The sequence below is a fragment of the Heterodontus francisci genome, chromosome 37 (genome assembly GCF_036365525.1).
Source record: "Heterodontus francisci isolate sHetFra1 chromosome 37, sHetFra1.hap1, whole genome shotgun sequence".
Classification (NCBI taxonomy): domain Eukaryota; kingdom Metazoa; phylum Chordata; class Chondrichthyes; order Heterodontiformes; family Heterodontidae; genus Heterodontus; species Heterodontus francisci.
The window spans coordinates 41302394-41317387 of record NC_090407.1 but is presented as its reverse complement, the minus strand read 5'-3'; the positions used below and the strand labels follow the sequence as shown (position 1 = coordinate 41317387).

At 42.8% G+C, this 14994-nt stretch overlaps 1 protein-coding gene across 1 annotated transcript in view; it reads left to right on the top strand.

Moving 5' to 3' along the window:
• tmem269 (transmembrane protein 269) overlaps positions 1 to 14994 on the top strand; it is a 142457-nt gene that overhangs the window by 86047 nt on the left and 41416 nt on the right. The window contains exons 3-4 of the mRNA XM_068017005.1: positions 4573 to 4720; positions 6126 to 6182. Coding sequence (XP_067873106.1) covers positions 4573 to 4720; positions 6126 to 6182 — 205 coding nt within the window. The remainder of the gene's footprint in view (positions 1 to 4572; positions 4721 to 6125; positions 6183 to 14994) is intronic.

Here is a 14994-nt window from a genome sequence, read left to right as displayed (position 1 = left end):
GGAACAGGGTACTGAATTAGACGATCAGCCATGATCTTTTTTGAATGGCGGAGCAGGCCTGAAGGGCCAAATGGCCTACTCCTGCTCCTATTTTCTATGTTTCTATATGTGGGTAAAACCAACACGCTCTTCCATAAACTGTGATTTTTAGCTGCTGCTATAGTGTGTATAATCTCTGGTAGTTGAATTAAAAATTGACTATAGATCAAGAAGTAATTTTGTTTCACAACTGGGTTTTAAGAAGTTTTCAAAGCTAGAGAGAGAGATGGAAGTTTAGAGAGGCACATTCCATTCATGCTGGGGCCATGTTCTGAACCAGTTTATGACTTTTTTTTCATTTACAATGCTGTGCACAGGGATTTTATATTCATTCACAGAATGCGGGCATCATTGGTAAAGGCTAGCACTTATTGCCCATCCCTAATTGCCCTTGAGAAGGTAGTGGTGAGTTGCCACCTTGAATACAACTGAGTGGCTTGCTAGACCATTTTCAGGGCAGTTAAGAGTCAACCATGTGTCTATCCATATGTCTGTGGAGTCACATGCAGGCCAGATCCCCTTCCCTGAGGGGCATTAGTGAACTGAATGGGTTTTTAAATAATTCGGGTAGTTTCATGATCACCATTACTGATACTAGCTTTTAATTCCAGATTTTATTTAATTGATTGAATTTAAATTCCCCAGCTGCTGTGTTACGATCTGAACACATGTCTCCAGATCATTAGTCCGGGCCTTTGGATTACTAGTCCAGTAACATAACCACTATGCTACTGTACCTCAGGCATGCTTTTACAAAGCAATGCAACTGGTTAAGTGTTTTGGCACTACCGTGCTCCAAATACCTGTAAGTATTAAATTACAGTTGCCTACTTCAGTTTTCTGTCCACTTTGGTGTTCATTTGTATGTGGAGGAACAAATGAGGTTGAATGTTAAGTAACCATCCTTTAGAATGGTCTCCCTCATTCTTTGTATGTGGAGGCTGAATTACATTCAAAACTGTCACCTTTCTCTAACTTAATTCTCTCTGATATGGAGCTTGTATGTTTTTTATTGCACAACATACATGTGCAATTTAGCTGCATTAGTTTATTGCCACCTGTTTCAAAAGACCTGAGGTGCAATATAAGAATAAGACCCACAGTGCAGCAATGGCTGGGAAGAACTGCATGGCCACATGGCTTCTGCTGATCACTAAAATCTTAAAGGGGCTAGTGTTTAGATCACGGATATTTCATTTGTAAGTGAAGATTGAACCGCATTCAAAGAATGAGAAGATCGCATTTACGGTAGGTAATCTTAACGTTTTTAAATCACATTGTTTTTATAAATTATGAACTTATAAGATTTAGACAGTGCGTCATGTAACTGTTGATTGGTATATGTCATGCAATGCTATTGCCGTTTAGGTGCATTACAGTGAGTTTTTTTTTCCACAGCGGATTACTACTCTATATACTTTTTTAAGCTGTGAGGGTTTTAACTGAATGTAAGAAGTGTGATTTGAACAGATGCCATTTATATGAAGGATTTTTTTAAGCTAGAATCTTCCAAGTGGGGGTCTCTGTACAATGCTGGTTTAGCAGACATTTGTTGGCTTCTGTGTTGCTCTGATCTGCTGTTTTCTTTCAGATCGAGAAAGACTTGAACTTGGCTGGCTTTGGAAAACACGTGAAGTGCAGGGTGCAAAACACAATAGTAGGACTTGAACCTTAAGCCTTTCTCCCACGTAAAGCTTAGCATTTAGGTATTTAAAAAAAACACGCACATTTGTAAGTTGGAAAATGTGGGAAAGCAGCATGATGTCATTGTCCATTGGTTGGAGTGGGCAGCGGGAGAGGGATAGAGAAAAGTCTTTAACCCTTTCTTTAGCATATGCTTGTTGGGTTTGGGGTAATTGCTGTTGAAATAGTTAAAATTTCAATGTGGTAAGCTGATTTGTGAAAGAGAAAAGTATCTTTAACTCAAACCTGAATGGTTTAACCCTTGTTCCATTCATCACTAAATGTGTAACTGGTTAAAAGTATAAGTAATCCCAATTACTTTTCTTCTCTTTGTTTTAGAAAAATAAGCACACACGGCTATTTCCCCTTCATCGTTACTAGTGAAAATGATCATTAGAAGAGTTTACTCTGACTAGGATTCTAAGAGACCTCCAGGCTCGCAAATAATTTCCAAATAACTCTCCACTATCTTCTTCCCATTACTAAATCAATTTTAGCTTTTTATTCACAGAATTGGCTTTATTCTAGATGATCTTATACTTGGTGACACATTGGGGATGGGGTGGTTATCAGATAGCATGCTGGTTTCCTGAAATGCAAAGGAATCTGGGAGTTTTGTGTTTTAAAAGTACCGATATTTGCTTGCTTTTAGCCGAATGAAATAGTGATCTTCAGTAGAGCAAGATCTATTTAAACACACTGCATCAATATGTCTTCTCTTATTTAAAGGATTTTTTAAAACTAAAAAAATGGCTTACTCTTGGCATTTTCCAGCTGGAAGATCTATTTTAGCAGCTCAATAAATTGTGCTTTGTTTCTTTCCTTAAGTAAATGTTACTACGTGCTGTAAAACTGCATGATGCAATAACGTAGTTGCTTGGAGTTTTGATTCCAAAGTGGCAAGGCTTAAAATGGTTGATTTTTTTTTAATAAAACTTATCTAAACTGGGATGACAAAACATTAATATTTTAGTGATTTTAGTTGAAGCAGAGTAGCTTCTTTAATAACAAAAGCCCTCCTATGTTAATGTTTCCAATTATAGTGTAGTTTCCTTGATTTCTTGTAACCACTGGCAACACATGCTACCTAAAGGCTGTAATTTATCCAGCAGTTGATGGAGACTGCAAGGAAAGGTGAGACATCCACTTTAACATATTTTACTACTTAGCTGGAATAATAAAAATGAATTAGTCCTAGGATCCAGATACTGGAGAGGAATTTAACATAAAATATAAATTGTTTGGAGCCAGGAGTTTTTCTCTAACTTATGCTAACCAATAGGTTAAATACAACTGTCAGTGAACAGAAAATTTCAGAATTGTTATTTTCAACATAAAATCCATTTTAATTAGTAGAGGTATACAAATGTTTTTCAATGAAACAGGAATTTGGTTCCTTTGGCCCACAATTTTGTGGATTGTTTATTTTTTGAATGGAAGAAGGTTAAACATTTGAATTGAGCTAAACCAAGAATTAACCCCAATGATGACTCATTAGTGCAGTCATTCCCAAAGTTTTGAGATGTCCATTGTTCTGCTTAGAATTTATGAGCCCTGAACTTTTTTCTTTTGTTGGTCTGCTCTATAATATTTGCCATTTAGCTCATTATGCACTTTAATTACTGGAAGGGACTGGCTATCTTATTCCCACCAATAACCAAAGTTTAATTTCAAAGGGCATTACTGTTTTAATAATGCTAGGGCTCAAAACCATATGCATTTTCACATCTGGTGTCCACCCAGTGCAAAGTTAAACTGACCACTTTCAGCCTTCCTTCATACTGAAGCATTGATAACAGGCCTGGATTCACCAAATAATTCCCCATAGCCACTACAAAAGCTCAATGTTTTTGACTCTGGGCACCCTGGTTCAGCAGAAGAAACAATCGCAATACATACAAAATAAGTTTGGCTTGACTGCACTTAACATAAATGTTCTGCCAATGTTGGATATATTGAAATTATGTTAGACAAGCTTTTAAAGTAAGGATGTCTTGAAATTTATAGATATTTATATCTGTTTATATATACAGCTATTACTTTGTCGCCTTTTCCAATATGGAATTATTTATCACAATAGCCAAATATATTCCTGGCATATCAAAAAAAGGTTAATATGACAATGTAGTCTTTCTTTCATTGTTTCAACGTTTTCAGAAAGAAGTTCTAAATTCTAGTGATTTCAGTAACTTGTTATGGATTGCTCCTAATAATAGTATTTGCAATATTGATATTGATACAAAAAGTCACCAGATTATCAGAATATTGAATCATATCATGACATCCCTACTGGATTGTTTTGCCACGTGCCCATTCTTGGTCCCATGCAAAAAGGTGACCCATTAGAATGAAATTTACATCTGCTCTTTGTTTCACAGCAAATATCTCTACTGATATGAAATCCCTTCTCTGATCCAAAGTGCTATCAATAAATTATATTCTATTAAAGTTCCCCTTGGGCTATGTGCCTTTGCAACAAGTTTTGTTAACTAGCAGCTGAGGTGAACAAATAAACAGACCCTACCAATTTCATGAACTCAATTATTGCTGTTAATGGCCTGAACAGCAAATCTTCAGCTAGCAATTTTGAGCCCTTTATGTTGATGGGGAAGAAATGTCTACATTGATCCAAAATCCAGCAATGTATTGCTTGTCCACAGCCTTTCAGGTAGACCAAGTTACATTATGCCTGAGCAGACTTTTTTTTTAAACTGAGACAATGTCAGCAGTCTAGTATTTTGTTCCGGTTTTTCTCCTCTACCAAACCCCACTTGTCCTGTAGGGATGTTCTATAAGTGGCTACTAGAATTAACATTGTAGTTACCTGATTGACTACATTTTTGGTTTTAGGTATTTTCCAGTATGCTAAGAAGTTGTTTCTTAGTGAGCAGGCAGGCCGGATCCAGCTTCAAGAATTTGTACGCCAGAATGCTGCCAATGCGCTATCTCTTACAAATCTCGTGATGGGATTGTCTTCAATTCTGTGTAGCTTAAATGGGTAAGTACTAAAGACATGCTTAAATTGAATATTCTTTATGGATAGTCAGTTGGATTACTTAGAATTATTTATGAAACCAAAAGATATGAGCAGGAATGTAAGGCTGAAGGAATTTAAAATAGGACAGTGGAGTAGGCCTTGAAGGGCTTTGAAGATGACAGCGGTAAACTAAAATCTGTGTTGTGACTAGTGTGGATCAGTGAGCGCAGGAGTGATTAGCGAGCTGAACTTTGTACAGGATACAGGCAGCTGTGTTAGGTGAGTTGGGGTTTATGGAACAGGGGAGGATTGGAGAAATTGGGTGTAATTTTATCTTATCCAGCCTGTACGCAGTGGAAAGCCTGTAGTAGGTCGGGAACACATTTATTCTGTCAGCGGCTTTGCCCTGGCTCTTTAACTCAGCCATGGCATTAGTATCCTGCTTCTGGGTTTCCCAACTAATCGTAGACTGCGGGCATGAAGATGACCCGGATTCTGTCAATGACGGATTACTATTTAAATCGATCCCAGTATGGGTCTGAATGGCTGCAGAGAACCTTGCTTGTGAATGCTAGTGGAGGCAAGGAAATGGAAGGAAACTGTGGGAAGGCTGCCCCTGCCACCGCCACCACAGTTCTCTGATTCTTCCCTGGAGGTTATGCTGGAGGCAGTAAGGACCAGAAGGGACATGCTTTTTCCTCAGGATAGGAGGAAGTGGCCAGCCACCCAAACTAAACAAGCATGGCTGGAAGTAGCGGAGGCTTTGAGTAGCAGGAGTGTGGTGCCGAGACATGGATGCAGTATCGGAAAAGGTTTAATGACTTCATTAGTTCAGGTGAGTGGCATACCATTTTCAGGTGGCATCTGGCACTCTGACTTCCCTAGCATTCTTCTGCACAGCACTCTGCTGACTGGCGCACCTTGCAGTTCCACACATTCCTTTCTCTCCAGGCATCTCCTCAAATCTCCATCTGAACACACAACATTCACACTCACTGTCATCCTATTGTCATCTTGCACCCATTCCGCACAGTCACCGTCCATAAATGTTCTCATTCCATCCTCAACACACATTATACTTCTCACACTCATAACACTCAGCTTTCTCTCACTGCAGGAGGAGAGATCACAACTTCAGAGAGAGGCAGAGAATCAGGGGTGGACCTGCAGCCACAGCCATCCTGACCACATTGGAGGAGGTTGCCTTGGAGATTGGCAGGGTGGCACATACAGTAGGCATTGGCAATTGAGAGATGGGGGTGGCCGACAAGCCTGGTCACAGCATTAGATATTACGCTGCCACATGGCACTTAAGTCACTCATGTTGAATTGATGTCATCACTAACTGTAATTTCATGAAATTACAATGTCAAGTATGAATCCTTTCCCCACGACAGCACTAACTCATATCTTTGATCTCCCACAGATCCTTCAAGGGTGATGGAGTTGCTGTGGGAGGAGGCCACGGAGTCCTGAGTGATGAGTAAGCATTCTGTGGATGCACTGTCACATGGCTAATGCACACCTTCACCAGCACAGGTGCACAAACTTCAATGGGTGCTGCAATGGAGATAGCTAGGTTGTCTAGGTCCGCTCAGCTGAGCCTACGGGGTCATCCATGAAAAGGGAACTTATGGAGCAGCAGTGGGAAATGTGTGTGCTTCTGTCAGCATTTCCAGAGGCAATGCACACCCTTGGAGAGAGATTGGAGGAGTCCAGCATGAGTACCACAATATCTTGTGCATGTATGCTGACAGGCAGGCCACTGCGTGCATGCTGTCCAAGACCAATGGCCTGCACACTCTGCCACTTTACACAGTACAGAGCAAAGCCTCGCCTTGGCTCAATGCCTCTTGGCTAGCAGGGAAGTGCAGGTGGGCCATGAGAGTGTGAGAGTGTAGGTGGAGAAAGGGCACATGGTATTGTGGACTCTTCTCAAAGTGCTCCCACTTCCTATCCCTTGCCACCAACCACCCCCCCCACCCCCCACAGGCCCTGACAGAGCCGCACATGCTGCCTTCTGCCCCGATGTCAGATGCCCTCACACACTCAGATTAGGTAAAGTGTGCTTGGATGAGGCCATTGCAGGTGAGCAGCTGCAGGCACCAAGGCCGCAGCTGGCTTATCCTGCTCCTTGGAGGATGACTATCAGTCTCCACCTTCCTCTTCCTGCAGTTCCATTCGTCTCTGCAGCACGATGTTGTGCAGGGCACAGCAGACCACAGCCATTCTGGAGACCCATGATGGGGCATACTGAAGGATGCCTCCAGAACTGTCGAGGCATCTGAAGTGCATGTGCCATATTTGCACATGTGTGCAATCAATGACTCCCTGCACTTGTGGGAACCTAGCCATTGCAGCGAAACCGACAGCCCGCTGCATTTTACTGGCCTCATCTGTGGCAGAGTGGATATGTGATGGCCTTGGAAAACAAGGCATCGGTGATGTAGGAGATGCACTTGTGGGCAGCAGATTGTGAAATCTTGGAGCTGTCACCAGCACATCTCAGGAAGGAGCCCAAAGCAAAGAAATTCAGGGCTGTGGTGACCATGATGGCCACTGTCAATGCATGCCCACTTGGCCCTCTTGGAAGGAGGTCTTCTTCCACAAGATGTCAGCAACCGTCTGCTGCGAAAGCCTGAGCCTTCTGATAAAAGGTCACTGACCTGAAATGTTAACTCTGTTTCTCTCTCCACAGATGCTGCCAGTCCTGCTGAGTATTTCCAGCATTTCTTGTTTTCATTCCTTCTGATGCACTATTGCTCCATCACATTGAGAAAGCTCGCTGTCTGTATATACCCTATGCTGGAGGTATCGCCTCCTTCGAGCTGGAGCTTTTGTGTCCATTTCCCAGTCCTGTGGAGCAGCATGTGGCTACAGAGAGGGCAGCTGCTTTTGGTGGTGCTGCTACTTCTGATGCTGCTGGTGTTCTTGCTGTAGGTGTGGCTGCTCCTATTGCTCCTCATCAGAGGTACATGCTGCTGTGAAGGCTGACAGCAGGGAAGTTGAGATCATCGTGTGTAAACTCCAAGGTAGGTAGATGAAAATACTTCTATAAAGTTAGAAATGACCTTCACAGCAGTGAAATCAGGCTGGCAGAACAAATCCTTTAAGCACAAGCCTTTCACTGAGACTGGCCACAGACTTTGCAATTTCACTCTTTAAAGGTTTCCCAGCAGGTAAGTTTTATTGTTCAATGAGTCCCCGCTGTGCTCGTGCCTTGTTAGCCCTGGTGAGTTCTATACAGCTTCGGAAACTCGTATGCTGGCTATTAAAACTAGAATGCTGGGTTAATTCCTCAATTAATTGCCTATTTGAAAATTTTACTTACTTGCCCATCAGCATGGAGGTTCCCTGCTCACCTGTAAACCCGCATGGGATATAACTGATGGTTTCAGTTTTCCTGGTGTTCATTTAAAGTCAATTTTAATTTCTTTGACTTGATACCAGTCAAAGAATCTGACAGTACGGAATTGGTGGAGAGGGAAAGCTGGAAAATATGCTTTGGAAGCTGATATCATGCTTGTGGATAATGTCATCGATGGGCTGCAGGACATGAAGAGGATGAGACTAAGCATGGATCCTCAGGAAACTTTGAAGGTGACTGTCACGAGCAGGAAGAGAATCAGTTACTGGAGATGTCGCTAGATACATTTGGATAGTCTGAATGGCACAAGACCAGAGACCTAGGCTTGTAACCTGGGGACATGGGTTCAAATCTCACCATGGGAGGTGGTGGAATTTAAATTCAAGTAATTAATAAAAATCTGGAATTGAAAGCTGGTCAGTAATGGTGCCATGAAACTAGCATTGATTATCTTAAAAACCCATCTGCTCACTAATGTCTTTTAGAGAAGGAAATCTGCTGTCCTTAGCTGGTCTGGCCTACATGTGACTCCAGACACACTGCAATGTGGTTGACTCTTAACTGCCCTTTGAAATGGCCTAGCAAGCCAATCAGTTATCAAGGGCGATTAGGGATGGGCAACAAATGCTGGCCTTGCCAGCGATGCCCACATCCCATAAAAGAATAAAATAAGAGCAGCCCACATTTAGACAAAAGAGTAAGATTGATGGAGAACATTGTTCTATTTGAATGCTACACAGAGATTGAGGACAACAAGGAGGGAAAATGCATTCACAGTCAGGAGATGTAATTTAGACTTTTTATTGGTGCTAAGAGCAGGGAACAAGCCAGACAATGGCTTTGAACAGAATGTTTTGGGAGAGATGGGTGTGGAGCAAGGAGATGACATCACAATCAAGGATTTTAAATGGAAAGGGAAGTTAAGAGGTGGAATTGGAATTGAAAACAATGGATGAATCAACGGTGAGCTTTATCAGGAGGGTGGATGACTAACAGTTTTGAAAGGGGGAGGGATAGTGCCTTAACAAAGGGAGCAATAAACAATGTCTGCAAGCACTGCGGTCAGTAAAGTTAAATGAAAGATCAGGGGTTATGTTATGCATTGTCCTGCTTATTCCTCTGTCCTGCTCACTGGCCTAAGTCTGTCATTTAATCGAAAGGCAAAATACTACGAACGTTGGAAATCTAAAATAAAAGCAGTGAATGTTGGAACTACCCAGTAGGTCAGGCAACATCTGTGGAAACAGCAACAAAGTTGACTCTTCAGGTCTGTTAGATATCAACAGAACTGGAAAATATTACAGATGTAATAGGTTTTAAACAAATGCAGGAGCAAGGATTGGCAGGGAGGAGAAAGGAACAAAATGGAAGGTCTGTGATAGGGTGGAAGGCAGGAGTGATTTATATTAGTGCAAGGAAAAATGGGGTGGTAATGGGAAAAGTAAAGAAATTGAAGACAGTTCTAGAGGAGCTGCAAATGGCAACAACAGAAACATTATCAGCACCTGCTATCTGGAAAAAATGGGAGCAACGGTTATGATCTCAGAGTCATACAGCACAGAAAACAGGCCCATCGTGTCCGTGCCGGCCATCAAGCACCTACCTATTCTAATCCCATTTTCCAGCACTTGGCCCGTAGACTTGTATGCTATGGCGTTTCAAGTGCTCATCGAAATACTTCTTAAATGTTGTGAGGGTTCCTGCCTCTACCACCCCTTCAGGCAGTGCGTTCCAGATTCCAACCACCCTCTGGGTGAAAAAATGTTTCCTCAAATCCCCTCTAAACCTCCTGCCCCTTGCCTTAAATTTATGCTGCCTGGTTATTGACCCCTCCGCTAAGGGAAAAAGCTTCTTCCTATCTCACCTATCAATGCCCCTCATAATTTTGTATGCCTCAATAATGTCCCCCCTCAGCCTTCTCTGCTCTAAAGAAAACAACCCTAGCCTTTTCAGTCTCTCTTCATAGTTGAAATGCTCCAGCCCAGGCAACATCCTTGGTGAATCTCCTCTGCACCCTCTCCAGTGCAATCACATCCTTCCTATAGTGTGGTACCCAGAACTGTACACAGTACTCCAGCTGTGGCCTAACTAGCATTTTATACAGCTCCATCATAACCTCCCTGCTCTTATATTCTATGCCTCGGCTGACAACGGCAAGTATCCCATATGCCTTCCTTAACCACCTTATCTACCTGTGCTGCTGCCTTCAGTGATCTATGGACACGTACACCAAGATCCCTCTGACCTTCTGTACTTCCTACGGTCCTACCATCCATTGTATATTCCCTTGCCTTGTTAGTCCTCCCAAAATGCATCACCTCACTTTTCAGGATTAAATTCCATTTGCCACTGCTCCACCCATCTTACCAGCCCATCTATATCGTCCTGTAATTTAAGGCTTTCCTCCTCACTATTTACGACACCACCAATTTTCATGTCATCTGCGAACTTACTGATCATACCTCCTATATTCACATCTAAATCATTAATGTACACTACAAACAGCAAGGGTCCTAGCACCGATCCCTGCGGTACACCACTGGTCACAGGTTTCCACTCGCAAAAACAACCCTCGACCATTACCTCCTGCCACTAAGCCAATTTTGGATCCACTTTACCAAATTGCCCTGGATCCCGTGGGCTTTTACCTTCTTAACCAATCTCCCATGCGGGACCTTATCAAAAGCCTGACTGAAGTCCATGTAAACGACATCAACTGCTTTACCCTCATCTACGTATCTAGTCACCTCCTCGAAAAATTCAATCAAGTTAGTTAGACACGATCTCCCCCTGACTGACTATGAAAGCCATGCTGACTATCCCTGATTAATCTCTGCCTCTCCAAGTGGAGATTAATCCTGTCCCTCAGAATTGTTTTTACAATATTTTCCCAACCACTGATGTTAGACTCACTGGCCTGTAATTACCTGGTTTATTTCCGCTACACTTCTTGACTAATGGCACCACATTCACTGTCCTCCAGTCCTCTGGTATCTCTCCTGTGACCAGAGTGGATTTGAAAATTTGTGTCAGAGCCCCTGACATCTCCTCCCTTGCCTCACATAGCAGCCTGGGATACATCTCATCATTTAAAACCTCACCTGTGTCCTCCGGCTCCACACACAGATTGCCACTTTGGTCCCAAATGGGCCCCACTCTTTCCCTGCTTATCCTCTTGCCCTTAATATACTTATAGAACGCCTTAGGATTTTCCCTTATCTTGCCTGCCAGTGTTTTTTCATGTCTCCTCTTCGCTCTCCTAATTACTTTTTTTGGTACCCCCCTACACTTTCTATACTCCTCCAGTACCTCAGCTGTTTTCAGCACTCCAAATCTGCCACAAGCCTTTTTTTTTCCTGATGCAATCCTGTATATCCCTTGACATCCAGGGCTCCCTGGACTTGTTGGTCCTACCCTTCACCTTAACGGGTACATGTTGACTCTGAAATAATTTAGTCATATGCCTGTATCCTGTGGCTCCAAAGCTCTCAGAATATGCGTTTGGTCCCATGCTTAATAATTTTAAAAACCTCTAATGAATTATCTCTGCTTCTAATTATTTTTTCTTCATCTAGATTGTTAATTTCTTGTTTAAGTAATGATTCCAAAATTTTCCCTACCACGCATGTAAAACTAACTGTTCTGTAATTACTTGGGTTAGTTGTGTCTTCCACTTTGAAAACGGGTATTACATTTGTATTACATTTATATTTGGGCGGCGCAGTGGTTAGCACTGCAACCTCACAGCTCCAGCGACCCGGGTTCAATTCTGGGTACTGCCTGTGTGGAGTTTGCAAGTTCTCCCTGTGTCTGCGTGGGTTTCCTCCGGGTGCTCCGGTTTCCTCCCACATGCCAAAGACTTGCAGGTTGATAGGTAAATTGGCCATTATAAATTGCCCCTAGTATAGGTAGGTGGTAGGGAAATATAGGGACAGGTGGGGATGTGGTAGGAATATGGAATTAGTGTAGGATTAGTATAAATGGGTGGTTGATGGTCGGCACAGACTCGGTGGGCCGAAGGGCCTGTTTCAGTGCTGTATCTCTAAACTAAAAAAAAACTAAACTAAAAACATTGGCCCCTCTCTAGTCTTCCCGCACACATTCACTCTTAATAGAACTTTAAAGTATAATTTCTAGGGCCACTGTTTGTTCCCCTTTTCTTACTTTCATTATAATATCACCGCTATCACTTTTCAAGGGGCCCACATTGCTCCTGACTATCCTGTTTTTCCTAATATAACTGTAAAAATGTTTTGCATTAATTTTAATATCCCTTGCAAGTTTCTTTTCATGCACCCTTTTTGTAGCTCTTAGCATCTGCTTTGTCACTTTTTGTTCTTTGTATCTCTCCTAGTCACCAGGATTTACGCTAGTACTTGCGTTTTTGTATGCCCTTTTAGTTTTTTGTTGTCTTACATCTTCAGTCGTCCTTGGGTTTTTTTTGGTAAGTAGAGTTCTTGCCCCTTAGGGTATAAATTGGTTCTGTATCACATTAAATTGCCTTTTTAACACTTCCTACTGATCTTCTATCATTTTATCCACTAACAGATTTGTCCAGTTTACTGTGGACTGTCTCTGTCGCATCATGTTGAAACTAGTCTTGCCTAAGTCTAGAATTTTGGTAGCTGTTTATGTTACAGAGCAGCGCCTTCTGCAGCACCCATTCTAAATGGGTGCTCAGCAATTAGTGTGCTGCTAATTTGCTTTAATTACATTATGGGGAGATTGTTACTTTAAATACATGGTCAGGCTTTAATGAATCTTACACACATTTTATGGACAGTGTCCCTGACTTCCCACATTGCACAGGAGGAGCAATCCACGTTGCCGAGCTGGTTCCTCTGTCTCCTCTGGTTCTTTTGCCAATCACCTCAATTTGGTGTCCTTGGGTTTTTGGCCATTCAGCCAATGGAAACAGTTATTCCCTATCTGTCCAGATCTCTCATGATTTTGAACACCTCTATCAAATCTCCTCTCAACCTTCTCTAAAGAGAACAGCCCCAGCTTCGTCAATCTACCCACGTAACTAAAGTCGGTCATCCCCGGAACCATTCTTGTAAACCCTCTCCAATGCCTTCACATTCTTCCTAAAGTGTGGTGCCCTGATTTGGACACGATACTCCAGTTGAGGCCGAAGCATTGTTATGTAAAGGATCATCATAACTTCCTTGCTTTTGTGTACTCTATCACAGTGACCTTCCACAAATGGTGTCCTTCCCTCCTCTCCATACAAGCCAATACAAACATTCACACCTCTTTGCTTTCTCTCCTTGCAGGCGAAGAAAGCACACAAGTTGGCGAGAGGCAGAGACCCAGGGTAGAGGGGTACGGTATGGCCCTCCAGTGACAGGCACCTAGTCAGCTACTGGCAATGCCTGCCCACCTACTCCACTGCGAAGAAGGTCTTGTTCCAGGAGGCTGCAGATCTGCTGTGAGATCCTGAGCCTTCTAAGGCAGTGGCTGACACATGCCAACAGAGCTGATTCTCTGCTTGTATATCCTGTGTTGGGGGTCTCGCCTCCTTCCATCCAAATCTTGGAGTCCATCCCATCTGCCCTATGGAGGGTTATGTGGCTGATGAGAAGGAAGCTGGTGCTGCTGCTTGTGTGGCTTCTGCTCTTGCCCCTCAGCAGAGGTGGAAGATGGAGCTGCATAAGCTGCTCCCATGCTGTACTGAAGACTGGCAGCAGGGAAGAGCAGCTGAAGGTGAGTGAAGTGCTCGACAGGTGATATGCCTTCGACGAAGTTGGCAATCCCCTGTCAAGCAGTGATTGCGCACTCAGAGAAGAAGTGCTTTGAACATTGTCTATCACCTAACCGTAGCTGTAACTGTCTGTAGTTTCAGTTTCACTGAAGAAGCTCATCCTGCTGTGCATTCGCTTTGGTGACCCTGGCGAGGTGTCGACACAGGTTTAACCTGTGTGCTGTTGGGAATGAAGGAATTTAAGGTTAAAGAGACTCTTAATTGTCTTTTTAACTGGCTTAATTGCTTTCCTGCCAGACCAAAGGGATCCCAACCTGACATCATTTTCAAAGACTTTATCACCATGCATGCACCAGATTCCACCTCCACTTGGCTGGGAAAATTCTGCCATGGTGTCCTTGGATTACAGTTATTTAAACCTTAAAACTGCATCTCATTTACTATCTATGGGTGTTAGCTGAGAAAATAGTAATTGAAACAAAAACAAGAAATGCTGGAATCACTCAGCAGGTCTGGCAGCATCTGTGGAAAGAGAAGCAGAGTTAACGTTTCGGGTCAGTGACCCTTTCTTCGAAATAGTAATTGAACTCTGCTGAATAGGGTCCCTATGACCAGTTAGCTATCCCTCTCTATCTGGTTCTGGAGTTGGCAGGACATAATCAAAGGACATATGCATAACAAGCTATCCTAAGTATTCAAGACGAACATAACCTAACGCACCTTCCTCAACTTTGCCCCTAAAGAGCAATTGTCATGCAACAGATGAAGAAAAAAAAATTTGCTGCAACTAGTGCCAGAAAAGCACCACAGCCACCTGATGACAGACTCTAAACATGCAGCATGCAGGTACCATTGACTGCATACTTTTTTTTGGCCACAGGACAAATACCTTGACTAGCAGCAATAGATTGCTGTGTTAAAACTTGAAGAGTGCCTGTGTTTTTGAAAAGTGGTTGTCAGAGTCTTGTGCATGCCCCTCTGATGCTCCACCAACAAGCACAACATGGCTTTAAGATGCATTATTAGGTAGCATTGTAAATTTAGGCAAATAGTGAGTACACTTAGTTTGGCAGCCTTACTGAAGCCAGTAAACATCTTCCTCACCAGTTCTGAGTATCTGATCACAAGTATTGATTCTTCCTACCTCTATCCAGGCTGCTCATACAGCTCTTCCCCCTTTTCTCAGGCCCCCGGTGCTCCCTTCTCAGTAGTAGAATTGTATCC